Source organism: Gallinula chloropus, assembly GCF_964237585.1.
Source record: "Gallinula chloropus genome assembly, chromosome: 26".
NCBI lineage: Eukaryota > Metazoa > Chordata > Aves > Gruiformes > Rallidae > Gallinula > Gallinula chloropus.
In genome coordinates, this window is record NC_140111.1 from 923736 (window position 1) to 941688 (window position 17953).

Here is a 17953-nt window from a genome sequence, read left to right on the forward strand (position 1 = left end):
AGAGCTCCCCCCCACCTCTCTCTCTCTCTCTCTCCCCCCCTCCTCCTCCTCCTCCTTCCACCACCACCACCTCCTCCTCCTCCTTCTCTCCTCTCCTCCTCCTCCCCCTTGCAGCCCGGAGAGGTGGGTTTGTCTCGGCTTTATAACCGCGCCGGCTGCACGGGTGGAGGGGAAGGAGCGGCGGGCGGAGGCGGGCGCAGCCCGGCCATTGTGTGCCGCGGCGGAGAGCGGCCGCGCCGGCCGGTAACGATGCGGGGGGGGAAGGATGGCGGATGGGGAAGCCGCGAGGGGGTGGAGGGAAGGGGGGAGCAGCGGAGCATCGCATCGCTCCGGGGGGCCGGGGGAACGGTGAGGGGCCGGGGGAACGCGCAGCGTTCCCCCGGCCCCTCACCGTTCCCCCGGCCCCCCGGACTCGCCTCCATTGTCTGCCCTAAAGAGGAGGGAGGGGGGGTGTGGGAAGGATGGCGGGGAAGATGGGGAGGGAGGGAGGGGGGAGGGAAGCGGTGGTGGGAAGGCGGCGGAGCTCGGCTCGCTGGCGCCCGGGTGGGAACCGGGGGCGGGAGGGGGCCGGGGAGGCGCCGCCGGGGCCGCCCGCGCTCGGTCCCACCCGGTTCCTGCTGCCTGGCGGAGGAGGAGACTGGAGCTGGCCGGCGGCGCAGGGCATGTGCGGGCTCCCCGCCTCCGCCCGACGGCCCGGCCCCTTCCTCCTCCGCCTCCTCCTCCTCCTCCTCTCCCCCCCTCCTTCCCTCCCCGCCCCGGCGCGGGATCCGGTTCTTCCCCCCCCCCCCCCCCCCCCCGCTCCCTCCCTCCCAACACGCACACCCCCCCCTCCTCTTCCCCCCCCCGGGGAGGGGATCCCGCACCCCCCCCTTCCCCTCGCCTCCGGGGATCCCTCTGCGCGCGCACTGCGATCGCCCCCGCCCCGCCCCGCGATGATCCCACGGATCCCTCCCCCTGCCACGATCCCGCCTTCCCCACCCCCGAGAAACTCGCCCACCCCCGGGGGCCACCCCCATCATCCTCATCCCTGGGCTTTGGGGTCAACCCAGCCCGGGGTGAGCTCTCAGCCGCCACCCGAGGTGGTCCCGGATCCTTCCAACCCCGGGGCGATCCCCTCCCCGCCCCCCCACCTGCCCTCCCCAGGCTCATCCCACCCCCGGGGCGATCACACCCACACCCCCCCCCTTGCCCCCCCGGGGCTGCTCCGACCCCGCAGCGATGCCACTTCCCCCCAGGGCCTGGTGGGGTCTGCGCCTCCCTCCAGGCAATCCCCAGCTCCCCCTGCCCCGAGGGGGCCGATCCCACCCCGGGGTGATCCCCCATCCCTCCCCCCCTCCCGAAGCGATTCCCGGTCCCCTCGCAGGGCTTGGTGCAGCCTGCACCCCCTCTCCTCCCCCCGGGGTGACCCCCGGTGTCTGTTTCCCCTCCACCTCCATGATTCTCCCTCGGGCCAGGGCCTGGATCCCTCCACCCCGTACCCCTCCCAAGGCCCGGCTCTGGCCCTGATCCCCCAGGGCCTGGATCCCCTCACCAACATGTCCCCCCACCAGCTGGTGCCTGGCTCCCCTGGGACCCTCTTGTCCCCGGGGGCTGGATTCCCCCCCGCGGGGCTGAGGCCTGCTCCCCCGGGGCCGACCTGCCTTCGCCAGGCCTGCGGCCTGTCCCCCCGGGGCAGTCCCCCTCTCGGGCCTCCAGCCCTGCTCCCCCCGCTGTGGGACCCCCCGCCAGCATTCTGCTCCTGTCGCCAAGCTCTGGGGTCCCTCTTCCCTGGGATCTTTCCCCTGGAGACCCCCTGTAGAAATATCCTTTCCCCCTGTAGAGGAGCCCTGACCCCCCAGGCTGTGGAGGTCTTTCCCCAGAGCTCCCAAACGGGGTCCCCCAGGCCCCTTTGGATCTGGCTCCCCCAGGGATCTGTGGTGTCCCTTCCTTTTGGACCTCCCCCCCCTCTTTTTGGGGTGACGACCTCCCCTTGGGAGATCCCTGTTACCTCAGATCCCCCTGACCCCCACCCCTGGCTCTGTGGATCCCTCCTGCCCCACCCCAGGGGGATCCCCCGGACCCTTTTCTGCTCAGATTTCTGGGGATCCCCCTGGATCCTGTCCCCTCACAGGGATGTCCCCCCAAAACCCTTTTTCCCTGCCTCTCCTCACCCCTCCCAGGATATCTGGGACCCTTCCCATGTGCTTGCCATCTCCCCCTTATTACCCCTGTCCTGCAACCCCTCTCCAAGCCCCCCAAAACCTTGCTGGGCTGGGTGGGGGACCCAAAGCTCTCAGGGCTGGGTGGGGGAGAGGTCCAGCACCTTATTTATCTCTATGGGGGGGAGGATGGGTGGGTGGGTGGTGGGAGGAACAGACACCTGGGTCAGGCCCCCCCTCCCCAGCAGGAGTTGGGGGTCCCCCCTGGTGTGGGGGGAGGTTACCTAGCGGGGGTCTCCCTTTGCTTGCAGAGCCGAGCGGGAGTGATCTCGGGTAGCGCGCGAGGAGCCGGCGGGGACCGTCCTGGGCGCAGGCAGGTGGAGGATGAACGGCGAAGCCGAGTGCCCTGCAGACTTGGAAATGACAGCTCCCAAAAACCAAGGTGAGCCCCCGAGCCCACCCGCAGCGGGGTCCCACAGGGATACAGCTCCCGTGGCTTCTTCATGAACAACCCATCCGGGCAGCCCTTCTTTCGGGGGGATACGGGCACCAGCAGATCCCAGCTGTGCCTTGGGGCGGGGAGGGGGTGGTGGTGTGGATTTGCCTCTCCCCATCCCGGCTGTGCCACGGGGGAGCACACAGACACACACACACAGACACACACACACACACACAGACACACACACACGTGTGCGAGCGCACGGATGCACGCGTCGGCGCGCTGTCAGCCCCTCTGGCCCCAGCGAAGGGCGGCCGGCGGCTCGTGGCAGTGGGGATGCTCTTTTATTTTGGGTGGCTGGTGTTTCGGCGGGGGGTGGGGAGGGTGGGGGCTGGCACAGAGAGGTGCTGCCTTCGCTGCTCACATCTGGGCTGCATTAAAAGCCGAGCTGTTACCTTGGGCCTCCGGCTTCCAGACCCCGGGATGACATCAGAGGTTCAGCTTTTATTGGAAAACGGGGAGGAAAACAAGGAATTAGAAGGAGAGCCGTTCCGTTCAGGGCAGGCAGCTTGGGCAGCGAAGCTCTGCCACCCCACCACCCAAAAAAACTCCTTGGGCCACCCCCCCAAACAAAGCCCACCTTGGGGAGTGCAGTCCAGCCCCTCTCGCCCACCTGATCCCCCCACCCGGTTTTCCTGCCGTGCCGCAGTCGGGTTGTTGCCCGGGGCGAACCCGGCTGGAGCACGTGTCCTTCGCCGGGTCTTTAGATGGATTTAATTACACCGGGGCAGCTTTCCTAATATAGACCCGGCCCGGCTGATGCCAGGAGAGCCGGGGATAAATCGGTCCCAGGGCACAGACAGCCCCATTCATCTCACTGGGGGCTCCCCTGCAATTCGGGTGTTTTTCGGCAAGCCCCGGTCCCAGGGAAGGGGGATAAAGGGCCGAAGGGGGCTGAGCGTGGGGTCCCGCTGCCAGAGAGGGGTTTTTGGGGAGGGTTTTGTGGTTTCTTTAGGGATTCCCGTGGGTTTGTGGTTATTTCAGCCGTCTGCTGGCGGTGGGGTCATGCAGGGCCAAAGGTCTTGAGGCATTCCTGCGTTGGAGGAGGGAAACTGAGGCACAGGGCTTATTGATGGGGGCAGGTTTGGGGAGGGGGGGGAAGGGGGAGAGTTGCCTTCTCTGGATTTTTGTGGCCATGCTGCTTTTGGTTGTTTCTCCTGGTCTCTGAGTAAAGTCGGCACCAGTTACAGCCCGACTCTGCCTCACTGGTCCGTGCTGGGGAGGTGTGTGGAAAGCAGATAGGAAACACAGGGAGACATGAGGGGGTCAGTGCGTGTGTCCCCCAAGTTCTGATCCTCACCCCTAAGGCGCTGTGGGTCTCTTTTACCCCTTCATGAATTTTGGGGGCTCTGAAGCCGAGAGTGTGGAGTCACGTCCCGTGATGCTGGGGTCCCTGCTTTACTGGGGGGCTCTTTCCCTCCCCACCCCCCAGTTAATCCCTAATGGACCTGATGATGTCAGATCCCAAACTATATCTGCCTCAATTCCCCCCAACCTGCCAGGTCTGTGAGATGAAACAGGGTTGGGGGGGGGAACAGGTCCTGGCTGTGCTCTCCCCACCAGTTGCGTGTCCCATGTGTCCTTTAACATCCCCTGCCCGGATTTGGGGGTTGGGGGGTTGCCCTTTGCTGGACCACCACAGAGGCAGGAGGTAGAGGTGGTGGGTTTGTGTGTACTGAGTTTGAGCAGGGTGGTATTTGTGGGGGGGGAGGCTTGTTTCCATTCCTGGAGATGAAGGGAGAAGGATGCTCCCCTCTAATCCAGCATCGCTGTCCCCGTCTCTCCGGGATGCTCGGTGTCTCCAAACATCCCCCTGGCAGTGATGTGGGGCAGGGGGTGCTGTGGAGAGCCAGTCCTGCACCCGGGGAGCTCTTGGGCTCGGGGTGTCAGTGCCAGGCTGAGGCATTCAGGGCTGTGTGCGCAGCCCGGGGCTCTGCTCCTCCTCTGGACTGTGCCCAGGGGCCTCTCTTCCCGCTCCCACGGCCCTCTGCTTTTCCCCAGGGTCACCCATCCATGCAGAGCATCCGGGGCTGCTCTCCCCAGCCCGCAGAGCTCGGGGCAGGGAGCCTGGTGAAGGAATTCCCGTGGCAAGGAAGCAGCCCCAAAGCCGGTGCTGGGTGGGGCGTTCAGTGCTGGGATATCCTGCCTGCTGCCTGTCCCTGCACGGGGCTGCTGCCCGGCCCAGCTTCCCAGTTGCCCATCCCAGCAGCTTGTGCACATGGGAGCTGGGAACGCTCCTCCCAGCAGCTCAGGGGATGTTGGGGTGACATAAGCATCACCCCTGCGCCGTCAGGGACCACGCTGCAAGACGGAGACTGTGCCGGGCTCCCGACATCCCCCCGCCCTGTGGTCCCTGAGCTTTGACCTTGGCAGAGGTCAACATGGAGCTAGGTCCCAGGTGATGGAGAGGCTCTCCCGGTTGAAGGAAAAGCAGCAGGAGGAGGTTTCCCATTGCTCTGGACGCATCTTTTCCGCTTGCAGAGCAGGTATCCCTGTTTCCTCCTTGGCTGGAGAGCACGTTGCTCTCATCTCGCTCTGCTGGGCTCCGCTCCCGTGCGTAGGAGATAACCCTCTGCTCCTCACAGCACAGCCATCGCCTTATCTGATGGGGCACTGGGATGAGCCAGTCTCCCTGGTTCGCTCCGAGTGGATTTTCTAGCTTGGCCTGGGTTGTTTTGGCCCGTAGAAAGTTGCTGGAGGGTGATGGAAACAGCCCCACGTCCCTTTGATCTGTAATCTCGAGAGGCAGCATGTGGAGATTACGTGTCCTGGCGTGCGGTCCGGAGCTGCACGCTGGGAGCTGTAGTTCCCTGTGTCCTGCTGGGAATGCTGCCTGCCCGTTTGCTGGGGCTGAGCCTGTTTCTCTTGCTGCTCAGACCGCTGGTCTCAGGAGGACATGCTGACTCTGCTGGAGTGCATGAAGAATAACCTGCCCTCCAACGACGGGAGCAAGTTTAAAACCACCGAGTCCCACCTGGACTGGGAGAAAGTGGCTTTTAAGGACTTCTCGGGGGAGATGTGCAAGATGAAGTGGATGGAGATTTCGAATGAGGTAAGGGACAGCTGCACGGGGCTCGGAGGGGTCTCTGAGAGAGGGACCAGGTGTCCTGGTCACCTTGAATCACTTCAGTTCGGTGGTCCTGGCCCTCGGTGCCGACACCATCCCGCTGCCATCGGCGTTGTGAGCCCTTGGGAGGGGCTGGGAGGGGATGTTTGCCTGGTGGGGGTTTGGGCTGTGCCAGGCAGGGATCTGCCCTCTCCACGCAGCCTGTTCATGCTCCTGGCCCTTCCTTAACCCCACAGGTGAGGAAGTTTCGGACCCTCACAGAGCTCATTACGGACGCCGAAGAACACGTGAAGAATCCTTACAAGGGCAAAAAGCTCAAGGTATTGGGCAGGAGGGGCGACCTCCCCCTTCCCTGGCATGGGGTGGGGGGTTATCACCCATGTGGCACCCCAGACCCGTGTGGCTCTGCTGCCAGAGCCCCCACAAGCACGTTGCCACCCGTAATCCCCGCGGCCGGCTGCCCAAGGCTCTGGCCGCCGCAGGCTCTGGGTCTGGGCCAAGTCCAGGGTACATTTAATATGGCTGGCTGTACTGCTGGCTGTACTGCTGGCTGTACTGCTGGCTGTACTGCTGGCAGCCTGCAGCCAAGTTTAGCACCGGTAGGGCCGGGAAGTCACCGGCCTATTCCTGGCCTCCCGGGTCGGGTGGGGTGCTGCTTTCTGCCAGGCAGCCCCGGGGCAGCTGATGCTCTGCCTCCAGGAGGTGGGTCCCATCCCCTCTCCTGCCTCAGTTTCCCCTCTTGCAAGCACAGTCGGCTCTGTGTCAACAGCTCTGGATGGCTGGGGGCTGCTCCTGAGATCCCCAGCGCTGGGATACTGTAGTTCCTGGAGTAGGGAGCCCTTGTTCTTCCTAGTTTAACCCCATTGCTCACAAAGCTGAGGTGTTCTCATGTCAGGGAGCTGGATGGAGCCAGGTCTCCCCTGGTACTGGGAGGGAGCAGGGAGCTGGCAGGGTTTGGCTGTGCCTTTCGCATTGCCAATGGCTCTGTGCTCAGTGTCTGCCGCTCTGCTGTCTCCCCAGAAACACCCCGACTTCCCCAAGAAGCCCCTGACTCCCTATTTCCGCTTCTTCATGGAGAAGCGGGCCAAATACGCCAAGCTTCACCCCGAAATGAGCAACCTGGATCTCACCAAGATCCTGTCCAAGAAATACAAGGAGCTTCCCGAGAAGAAAAAGGTACGAGGAGGGGGGTCAGCGAGCCCCTTCCCCCTTGGGTCCCTCTGGGCTCTGCCTGCCCAGCTCTCCCAGTAAAACCAGCAGAGCCCAGCCTCTGCCTGGCGAGGGTTTAGCCTGGCTCTCAGTGGGAGAAACCAAGGTGTTTGTTTAGTCCTGTCAGACCAGTACGACTTCCTTTCCTTTTCCTGTCCTCGTTCCCAGGATGCAGGGTGGAGGTTGGCTGGGTCTGTCCGTTGGTCTGTCTTTTCCAGACAGACCTGGATGGTGACACTGGGTGGGTCTGTGTTTAGTGCTGGAGTTAAGTCACACACACCCTGGCGCGGACGCCCTGTCCGAGCGGGGCTGGACGGGCAGGCTCTTCTCCCAGCCGTGGGAGCTGCTGTGGAGAGAGCTGCCCACCTCACCCGCAGCTCTGGAGGTGTCCCTCAGCTTGTCCAGAGCCCGGGGGGACATTCTGGGTTCCCTTGCTCTCAGTTTGAGTTGGTTTTTCACTGGCAGGAAAGGTCCAGGACACAAAGTCCTACTGTACCCTCTTGCCAAGGGCTGCTGTGGCACAGGGAGAGCAGGGAGATCCTGCTTCTGAATCCCAGGGCCGGCTGGAAACCCTCAGCTGGGAGCTGCAGGGCTGCTCTGATGGGCTGGAGAGCCCTCTGGTGCCTTTCGGGGGTGAGGGGTGCCCAGGCAGTAGGGTCGACAGGGCTGTGCCTGCCCGTTGCCTGGTGGTGATGTCCCTCTCCACCTCCCTGGTGGCTTTGTGTCCCCAGATGAAATACATCCAGGACTTCCAGCGGGAGAAGCAGGAGTTTGAGAGGAACCTGGCGAGGTTCAGGTGAGCAGGCAGTGTCCCCCACCGACGTTTCCTGGGGCCCCTCTAGGCAGATCCAGTCTCCCCTCCTGTGTGTAGCTCATGGAGGAAGAAGCCCCCGTGGGCAGAAGGGGAAGGGGGGATGCTTAAAAAAAAAGAGCAAGGAAAATGTGTCTGGGGAACTCGCTGACGGGGAGAGAGCAGAGGACCAGCCACGCTCTGGGGTTAGGGTCTGCAAGGGGAGGGGACAGGAGCCCTGCCACTGGCACCACTGAAAGCTGAAGCGACCACCCCCTTATCCCCCAGACCTTCCCTTTGAGCGTGGTCGCTGTGACCCAGCTAGGTCCTGGTGCTCCCCATGACCTGCTGCTGCTCCAGGGATGCAGCGCAGCCCAGGGGATGCCCGATGCACACCCGAATCTCTCCTAGACTCCTCCTGCTCTTTTTGGGGAACACCCCTCTCCCCCTCATATCTGAGCCCGTGGAGGCTCAGCCCGGCAGTGATGGTTGCCCCTTAGCAGGAAGATTTAGGGGGGAGGGTCTCTCCTTCCACCTTGCAACCTCCGTAACGCTCTCCCTTCCCCACCTCCCTGCTGGGTAAAGGGAAGATCACCCGGATCTCATCCAGAACGCCAAGAAATCCGACGTCCCCGAAAAACCCAAGACCCCCCAGCAGCTGTGGTACAACCACGAGAAGAAGATCTACTTGAAAGTGCGTCCAGATGTGAGTACGGTGGGTGGGAGTGCGTGTGAGCGTGAGTGTCGAGGGGTCCTGCGCCCCGCTGCTGGGGGGAGAGGAGGGGGAAAGGAGAGAAGCATTTTAGGGGGATGAGGGTGGGGAACTGGGATGGAAGACGCCGCTAGAAGCTTCCAGCAGTCTGGATGGAGGTAAGAAGGGGCTCTGCACATCTGGAAGAGGCTCGGGGATACAGACCCCCCCACTTTTTTGCCTGCAGTTGAAGGGGTGACCACAGCCTGAGTCAGGGCAGGAAAGGTTTCCAGCACCAACATCCACCTCTGGCCATGCCCCCCACTCACACACAGCCCCCCTTCCCCGGCCACGAGCTCGGCTCGCAGCCGCCCCACGGCCCCAAGCCGGGTGCCGCTGGGACACAGCGGCAAGGCCACACGATTTTTGCCCCCTCCCCTCCGTTTTTTTCCACTCCCCCCTTCTTCTTTTTTTGGATTTTACCCCTCTGCCCTCACCTCTGGCTTTGGGTTTTCAGGCCACCACGAAGGAGGTGAAAGAGTCGCTGGGCAAGCAGTGGTCTCAACTCTCGGATAAAAAGAGGCTGAAATGGATTCATAAGGCCCTGGAACAGCGGAAGGAGTACGAGGTAGGGACCAGCCTCACCCGTTCCCCTCCACACTCGTCCCATCACTCCGAGCCACTCTGCCTCCCGGCCACAGCCACCGGCTGCCAGCCAGCCAGCCTCACCCGATAGCCAGCACTGGGGTTCAGCCAGATCCCTGCAGGTCCCTAGCGAGTCTGAGCCCTGCCTCCTCCAGTGAAACTCGGGGAACGGAGAAGTACCCCTGGGCAGAGATGATTAGGGCGATAGTTGGCTTCTCTTTCCTCCTCCTCCGGCCCCCAGGCAGGCGGGGAAGGGAGCCCCTCTGGTGACCGCTCTCCGTCCTTTGCAGGAGATCATGCGCGACTACATCCAGAAGCACCCCGAGCTGAACATCAGCGAGGAGGGCATCACCCGCTCCACCCTCACCAAGGCCGAGCGGCAGCTCAAGGACAAGTTCGACGGACGACCCACCAAGCCACCTCCGTGAGTCCTGCCCTTCCCTGGCTGGGGGTGAGGGACGTTGTCCCTCCCTGCTCCTGATTCTTGTTAGCGAGGACACTGCGGCTCTGCCTGGCTTAGAGACCCCCCAGAGCGTTGGTTTGGGACCACTGGTGGTCAGTGACTCCCTGAAACTGGTCCCTAAACATACATTAAATACACATCGTGGTGAATCTGAGCGAGGTTTATGGTGATGCTGCGTGCTCCAGGTCAGGGCATAATCCAATCCCTAGCTTCCTGAAGCACCAGCAGCTCTGGCACAGCACTTCGCCGCCCAGCACAGCCCAGAGGGTGGATGAAGGGACTCATGGGGGGCTCTTAGCACCCAACCAGCTCCCCAGGAGGGATGTGAAGGATGCAGGTTGTCCCTAACGCTGGGTCTCTGTTGGTTGCAGGAATAGCTACTCCCTGTACTGTGCAGAGCTGATGGCCAACATGAAAGACGTGCCCAGCACCGAGCGGATGGTGCTGTGCAGCCAGCAGTGGAAGCTGCTCTCCCAGAAGGAAAAGGACGCCTACCACAAAAAATGTGACCAGGTGAGTGGCTGAGGGTGGATGGGTGGGGTGGATGGATGGATGGATGGATGGATGGATGGATGGATGGATGGATGGATGGATGGGCGGGCAGTTGGGCACCAGTGCCGTGAGGAGGGAGGAGCAGGATGGAAGAGCTTGGGCTACAAATCCTGCTGGCAATGAGCCAGTCACCCTTCCACAGTGCCTGTTCTTGGCCTCCAGTACCCCCTGAGGTCCTCAGTCACCTCCCTTGGTCCGCAAACCGCCTGTGTGGGGGCATCAGATGGGCTGGGTGGAGGATGCTGTTGCTGAGGGGTCTGAGGCCGGGTCGGGGGCCATGTGAGGCGTGGATGGGGAGGGGGAACCTCTGTGTAATCGCAGCTCTCTGTCTCCCTCCAGAAAAAGAAAGACTATGAGATTGAGCTCCTGCGCTTCCTGGAGGTGAGTGATGTGGGGGTGCCTCAGCCATCGTGTGCTGGAGACCCCGAAAGCTGGGAGGGATCCCCAACTGGGGGGCAGGGGGGTGAGATGGGTTAAACCGTGAGGGCTACAGTGGGGGGTTCCACTCCCCCCAACACATGGCTGGACCCAGCTGTGGGTGCTGCGTGGAGACGTTTGTGCCTCATCTCAACCTTTCCCCAGCTGCCATAATGCTTGACCCAGTTTCTTCCAGTTGGGCACTGGGAGGTGGGGACAGCCCCCTCCCTGGGCTGGGAGGAGAAGCCGGGGTGGGGGGTGAGCAGGGGGCCGGTGCTGGCAGGGGGCTGGTGCCGGCAGCGGCTGTGGCTGCGCGGGCGGCAGCGAGTCTCTCGCTTCCTTCCCTCGGTCGGGGCGTAGGCGGAGGATGGGGGGAGCCGCACCGGGGCCGTCCCAGCGCCGCTGCGCTGGGCTCCCGGGCGGACGTGACGCGGCCCCGCCTGCGTCTGCCAGGGCAGGGGGTGGAAAACCCAGATCCGGGCACCTGCCCGCGCTGCCAGCAGATGGGACTGAGCTGGGGAGGGGACGGGGCTGGGGACAGAGGGACATTGCCTGGCAAAGCAGGTGCCACAGGCTTGGGACCCCCAGCTGTGCTCCCAGGCTTGCAGTTGGCCCTGCCCAAGGGCAGGGGGGGCCGTTTGGATCAGGACAACCGAATATACTAGTTCCTCCTCCCCATCGACCCCTGATTGTGTCAAAGCCTCGTTAGCCTTGGGCTTTTTATCTCCTCTAACGACGTGTCTCCTCCTGTGGCACCCAGAGCCTGCCCGAGGAGGAGCAGCAGCGGGTGCTAGGTGAGGAGAAGATGCTGGGCAGCAACCGGAAAGGGGCGACGAGTCCTGCATCCAAAAAATCCTCACCAGAGACCGGCAAGGTGAGAGTGGCGACTGGAGGGATGGGGCAGCACGAGCCAGAGACAGGGGATGGGGCTGCTGCCGTCACAGGGGCTTGGAGGGATTCATCCCTTGGTTCTTCCACCGTGTTTCTGCTGGGGTTGGAGATGACCGGAGCAAGGTGGGTCCCTCTGTGGGGTCACCCCCACCCACAGCCCCACGTCCCTCCCGCAGGCCAGCTCAGAGAAGCCCAAACGGCCCATCTCTGCCATGTTCATCTTCTCGGAGGAGAAGCGGAAGCAGCTGCAGGAGGAGCGGCCGGAGCTCTCGGAGAGCGAGCTGACCCGGCTGCTGGCCCGCATGTGGAATGACCTCTCCGAGAAGAAGAAGGTTGGTACCACCCTGACCCGCCTCCATCCCCATCTCCAGCCGCTCCAGGGATGCTGCCTGTCCTTGTCCTGCTCCAGGGGGCTTTGCTTACCCCTGGCCACCGCATCGTGGCTCCAGCAAGCCATCACCCAGGTGCTGGTGTTGGCACTGGTGGGTGCCACCACCTGTGCCCCCCGCTTCTTGGGACCCACTGGGCCAAAACCCAACAGCTTTAAGAACCCTTGGAGGGTCCTTGAGCATCAATTCAAGGGCTTGATGGTTTTCCTGGTGTTGGGGGGAGTCCTGAGATGTTGGGTGCACGTCGTGGGGGGCTGCTGGTGCCACCATGGGGCCAGGACTGAGGGAAGCTGCAGCGTACTGCTGCGTATCCTCCCAGTGCTTGGTGCCCAGGCAGCCATGCTCCCCCTTCACCCCACCCTGCATCCCTGCACAGGCCAAGTACAAAGCACGGGAAGCGGCGATGAAGGCACAGTCGGAAAAGAAGCACGGCTCTGATAAAGAGGAACGTGGGAAGCTCCCAGAATCCCCCAAGACAGCTGAGGAGATCTGGCAGCAGAGCGTCATCGGGGACTACCTGGCTCGTTTCAAGGTGAGGAGCAGGCTGGGAGAGGAGCTGGAGGTGGGATCGTCGCTCCCACCAGCTGGAATTGCTTTGTACCTTCTCCTGAGCTTTCACACGTGAGGTGATGGGGTGGGGCTGGGGGCTGTGGGGAGGACAGGGGGTCACAGTGACGGAGTGGGTGCCCCATGGTCCGTGGTGGAGCCAGTGGCAGCACCCCGGCATCCCGGGCACCTCAAGTGTGTCTGATGTGGTGTGGGGGGCCTGTGCCGCAGAACGACAGGGGGAAGGCGCTGAAAGCCATGGAGGCCACTTGGAACAACATGGAGAAGAAGGAGAAGCTGATGTGGATCAAGAAAGCAGCGGAGGATCAGAAGCGATACGAGGTGGGTCCCTGCTCCCTCCTGCCCCTCGCTGGGCCCCCGCGGCCCGTGCTGCCCCTGTCCCCCTGACCCCTCTCTCTCCCCTGGCTCAGAGGGAGCTGAGCGAGATGCGGGCCCCTCCGTGCTCCACCAACTCCGCCAAGAAAATGAAGTTCCAGGGAGAACCTAAGAAACCCCCCATGTGAGTGTCTGGGGTCTGGAAAGTCGGATCTGGAGAAGCGCCAGGCTGGTGCAAAAGAGCCCAGAGCAGCCTGGGGATGGTGGGAGTGTGGACTGGCTGTGGTGGGGAGGGAAGGGATGGATGGATGGATGGATGGATGGATGGATGGATGGATGGATGGATGGATGGATGGATGGATGGATGGATGTTAGCACAGGCTGTCTCTGGACACCTCCATTCTCTCCCCACGTCGTCTGACCCCGTCTCCACGCTCCCCCCTTGCAGGAACGGTTACCAGAAGTTCTCCCAGGAGCTGCTGTCGAACGGGGAGCTGAACCACCTGCCGCTCAAGGAGCGGATGGTGGAGATCGGCAGCCGCTGGCAGCGCATCTCCCAGGGCCAGAAGGACCACTACAAAAAGCTGGCAGAGGAGCAGCAGAAGCAGTACAAGGTGCACCTCGACATCTGGCTCAAGGTGAGGGCTGAGCCCTGATGCCCAGTGCTGGGGGAAACGACTGGGGGACCCCGGGATCAGTTCTTCTTGGGGATGCTTGGCATGATCCCTGCTCACAGCCTTCCTCTGGGAACTGCCATTTCCAGACCCTTTTTCTTTTGGCATTTTGGGACTTAAAATGACCTTTAAAAAAACCCAAATGTGTGTGTGGGGAGTGGGTGCCCCGTGCCAGAGTCCTCCCCAGCTCCATCCAGTGCGCCGTGCCTGCCCAGCCCTCCCTGCTCCCTGACCACCCCCCCTGTCTCCGCAGAGCCTCTCGCCCCAGGAGCGGGCTGCCTACAAGGAACACACTTCCAACGTGAGTATCCACCCGGCAGCGCCTTGGGGGGGGGCTTTGGGGTTGGGCTGGGGTCACCCTGGGGGAGGTGAGGCTGTGTGGGAGCTCCAGGAGCCCCACAAAGGGCCCCGCACCCCGAGGCAGCTCGGCACCGGGGTTCTCTCGGTGCTGGGTGCTGGGAAGGAGCCGAGTTCCAGCCCTGAAACCCCAAATGATTTTGCTTTTTGCCCCCCCTGCAGAAACGCAAGAGCATAGGGAAGATCCGGGGCCCCAACCCCAAGATGAAGCCCACGATGCAGTCCAAGTCGGTGAGTGTGGGGGGGACACCCAGCACCCTCCTCCCTGGGGAGGGCATCCCAGGGGGAAACACACCCAGACCTGCTGCTCCAGGGTCCATGGTGCTTTCTGCAGCCTTTCCCTCGGGACAAGAAGCCAAAGTCCCTCCCTGAATCTCTGCTCAGGAACCCACCCAGGGCTGATTTTTGCCCCCCCCGGAGCCTGAGGCACCCCCTTGGCCCCCACTCCGGAGCCAGCAGGGCACTGTTTGTAATCCCAAAGGGCAAGGTGTGGGGTGGGGGCCACCTGATCCCGCTGCGTGGACAGAGGGACGCAGGAGCCAGGGATAGGCCGGTGCACCCGTGGGTGCTGGAGTCCCGGGGTCCCCTCACCAACACCCTCCTTCCCCCAGCAGGAGTCAGAAGACGACGATGAGGAAGAAGAGGAGGAGGAAGACGACGATGAAGATGACGACGACGACGATGACAACGGCGACTCGTCAGAGGAAGGCGGCGACTCCTCCGAGTCCAGCAGCGAGGAGGAGAGCGAGGACGGGGACGAGGTGAGGCTGCGGTGGGCGCCGTGGGGAGGGCGGCGGGGCCACCCCGGGCCCCGCTCCGCTCCCGTACCGCTCGCTCTGCCCCCGCCTCACCCTCCTCTGGGGCTGGGGGCTGGAGTGAGGGGGGGGCGACGGCGGGGAGGGGGGGAGCACGTCCGCACCCGGGCTCAGATTAGGACCATGGCAGAGGAGCTCCCGGGAAGCGGGCGGGGAACACGGGGGAGGAGAAAGGGGAAAACCGGGGTCCCTCCTCCTCTCCATCACCCACCCAGCGTGTGACCCCGGGGGAGGGTGCGAGGAGCAGCCGCGGGGCTTAGTCAGGAGCAGCCTGGGGATGTAGAGGTGGTGGGGGTTTTTGCAGAGCCCCCCTCCCCAGTGAGCAGAGAAAAATCTCCTGTCTTTTTCCTGGTGGAGATACTGAGTCTGGTCTCGGCTCCGTTTGCGCCAGTGTGAATGCCGAGTAAGTCACCAGAGTCAAAGCTTTACACCGGTGCAACTGAAATCAGAGTATGCTGGATGGCGCTGGGGCCAGAAACCGTGTCCGTGCCTTGTGCTCGCCACCGGACAGGTGAGGTGTTTCGACCCCCTCGCTGGTCTCAGCTCACGCCTTTTCCTCCCCTGGCTTTAGATGGGGGGAAACTGAGGCACGAGGCGGGTCGGGTACCCTACCTCGGATCGTGTTAGCGAGGCAGTGGCAAGAGGTGAGGGTAGGATCCCCGCGCGCTGCTCCGGCACGCTCCCCCCACACACACCCCCAGATCCCACCCCCCGCCCTCCCCTTTCCTCCCTGACACCCCTGAGCTGAGCCCTTGCAAACTCACTCCTGCCCCACGACCCTTCTCCACACACACCCCCCCAGCCCTGGGGTGGCAGTGGCGGGAAGGGATGGGGCTGTACCCCCACCTCCATGGGGATCCCCCCCCGGTGCTGCAGCGGGAAGGAGGAGCAAGGGGGGAAATGATGGATGGCAAACCGTGCCCCCCACCCTCCTGCTAACCCCCCCCTTCCTCTCTGCCACCCCCTCCCCAGAACGACGAGGATGACGAGGATGAGGATGATGAGGATGAGGATGACAACGACTCGGAGGGCAGCAGCAGTTCCTCCTCCTCCTCGGGGGATTCCTCCGACTCTGACTCCAACTGATCCGGCCAAGCTCTTAGTAACGTCCTTTGGTTTCTCGGTTTCGGTCCCAAATTTCCCCCCTCCACTGGCCCCCCCCCCCAAAAAACCACACCCCTCTTCCTCTTCTTCCTGCCCCCTCCACCTCCGGCAAGCTGCAGCCCTCCATGGAACACCCCCCCATCCCAGGGAGCTGGGGGGGCCGGAGGGGACCCCTCTGCCGAGCTCACACTACGGGGCGAGGAGGGGAAGAGCAGGGGAGGGGGGAGCCAGGGGCCGCTCCCCCCATGGGCCAGAGGGTAGAGGAGAGGGGGTGAACCCCCCATCCCTGCCACCCCTCTTTCATTCACCCCTTACCGAGGGGGGGGAGGGGAAGAGCGTTTTTTATGGTTTTTTTCCTTTTTTTCCCCCTTTTCCTGGCGATTTCATTGTTTTGGGAGGGGTCACCCCCAATCCTGGCCCCCCCCCTCGCCCCCTCGTTACCAGCTCCGGACTTTCTAGAGAGAAAACAAACCCACAGAGGGAAAAAATAACAAATAATACCCCCCTTTTTTTTCATAAAAAAAAGAGAAAAAAACCCACAAATGGAGAAAAAAAAATCAACACCCCCCTCCCCCCCACCCCCCCCAAAAGACCCTTCCTCCCGCCCCAGGCAGCGGGCACGGAGCATGAGCCGAGTTGCTCAGGACTCAGCCGTCGGGACGATGCCTCTTCCCACCATCCCGAATCCCCGCTCACCCCCTTCCACGGCGTCTCGGGGGGGGGAGTGGGGAGCATGCCCCCCCCCCCCCCCAACCCTTTTCCTCCATCGCCTCCCCAAAACCCACCCTCCACCCAACCTCCCCCCCCCCCCAACCTTGTACAGTTTGGAAGCTGCACCGGGAGCTCTCCGGGACCTCCGCATCCACGGCACTTGGGAGCGCCGGCCACGGACCGTGACCACCCGGCGCGTCCCCGTTTTGGGGAGGGGGGGGCGGGGGGGGGAGTTGGGGGGGAGAATGGATGGCTTTTGGGTGGGTGGGGGTGTGAATGGATGGAATTTGGGGGGAGGGGAATGGATGGATTTGGAGGGGGGGTGGGTGTGTATAATGATGTGTGAGTGTGAGTGTGTGTGCGCCGGGGGGGTGGGGGGGGGGCACGCGTGGCCGCCCCCTGCCCGGGGTCCTGGCTGCTCCGCGTGACCAAGGGGGTGGGGTGGGGGGGGCGTGGGGGTGCTGCCCGAGCCCCCCCCGGTGTTGTCGGTGGTTGTTGTGCCGTTGTATTTTATTTTATTCTTTTTTTGTTGGTTTTTCCTTTTTATAAAACAAGAAAGATCCATCTTTTATTTTTTATTTACCCCCCCTTCCCCCCCCCTTTTCCCCTCTCCCCCCTCCCCTTTTCCCCTCTTCCCCCTCCCCTTTTCCCCTCTCCCCCTCCCCTTTTCCCCTCTCCCCCCCCCTTTTCCCCTCTCCCCCCCCCTTTTCCCCTCCCATCCCCGGTGAAGCTGCTCCTCTCCCTTCACCCTGACCCCCCAAGTCCTCCCCTTCTTACCCCCCGTTTGCTCCCTCCCCTGGGGGGGTTCTTGGGCTGCTTCCCCCCCTGCCCCCCCCCCCCGGCCATGCTGTAAATATTGGTGCGGTTTGGGTTTATTTTGGGGGGGTGGTCAGTGCCCCCCTCCCCCAGAGGGCGATGGGGCCGTGGGGACCAGGGTGGGGGTGCATGGAGGGGGGTGGGGGTGGGGGCCGGGCGGCACCTGTCTGGGAGCCCCCCCCCCCATTTTTTTAAGCAGACACGAGCACCAGCAATCCCACAGCACCTCCCTGCAAGGTCCCTGCCCCCCCCCCTTGTCCCTCCCACCCCCACCCCCAAATACCCACTTCAATTGGGGACCCCCCCAGATCTCCACTATATGGAGAAGTTGGGGGGGGCACAGGGTTTGTTTGTCCCTCCTGGTCCCCCCCCCATTTCATCCTGTCCCTGGAGAGGAGCTGGGCTGGGGGACAGGATCTGGGGGGCACCTGCCCCCCCCCCTTTCCACACCCCCTGAGCTGGGGGGGCTTTTTCTCTTCCATAGTTTAATTCAGCTGGTTTTCTCTCCTTGGCACCCAAACCTCAGCCCTGGGGGGCGGGGGGGGGGACAAGCTGCAGGTTTGGGGGTTTTCTGGCTGCTCAGGGGGTCCCACCGCTCCCCCCAGCTGTGACCCCTCCCAAATTTACTGCTCTCAGCACCTGAAACCCACCCCCCCTTTTCTCCCCCCAAACACAACTGAGGACCCCTCACTGCTGGGGGGGGGGGGGGGGCAGGTAACATCCCCCCCCCCTCACAGCCTCAGCTGGGGCTGAAGACCCCCGGGGGGTGGGTTGTGGGTTGGGGGGGGGGGGGGGTGTGTGAACCTGGGTGCCCCCGCACGGACAATCCCCCCGCGTCCCCCG

At 63.4% G+C, this 17953-nt stretch overlaps 1 protein-coding gene across 7 annotated transcripts; it reads left to right on the forward strand.

Annotated features, from left to right (window-relative positions):
- Window positions 1-207: 207 nt before the first annotated feature.
- UBTF (upstream binding transcription factor) lies at window positions 208-16542 on the forward strand. Of its 7 annotated transcripts, none has more exons than XM_084275468.1 (22): window positions 208-243; window positions 2450-2580; window positions 5514-5689; window positions 5941-6024; window positions 6725-6880; window positions 7645-7709; window positions 8289-8409; window positions 8912-9022; window positions 9330-9463; window positions 9874-10015; window positions 10394-10435; window positions 11232-11345; window positions 11539-11694; window positions 12128-12283; window positions 12529-12639; window positions 12729-12817; window positions 13082-13271; window positions 13561-13608; window positions 13827-13895; window positions 14276-14425; window positions 14871-14990; window positions 15452-16542. In XM_084275468.1, exons 2-22 carry the CDS (start codon window positions 2523-2525, stop codon window positions 15563-15565), a joined length of 2406 nt encoding a protein of 801 aa, XP_084131594.1. In that variant the 5' UTR covers window positions 208-243; window positions 2450-2522; the 3' UTR covers window positions 15566-16542. The 7 variants fall into 7 exon arrangements, with proteins under 7 accessions (XP_084131594.1, XP_084131595.1, XP_084131596.1 ...); XM_084275469.1 differs by having other exon boundaries at window positions 14279-14425; XM_084275470.1 differs by having other exon boundaries at window positions 8289-8397.
- The last annotated feature ends 1411 nt before the right edge of the window (window positions 16543-17953 follow it).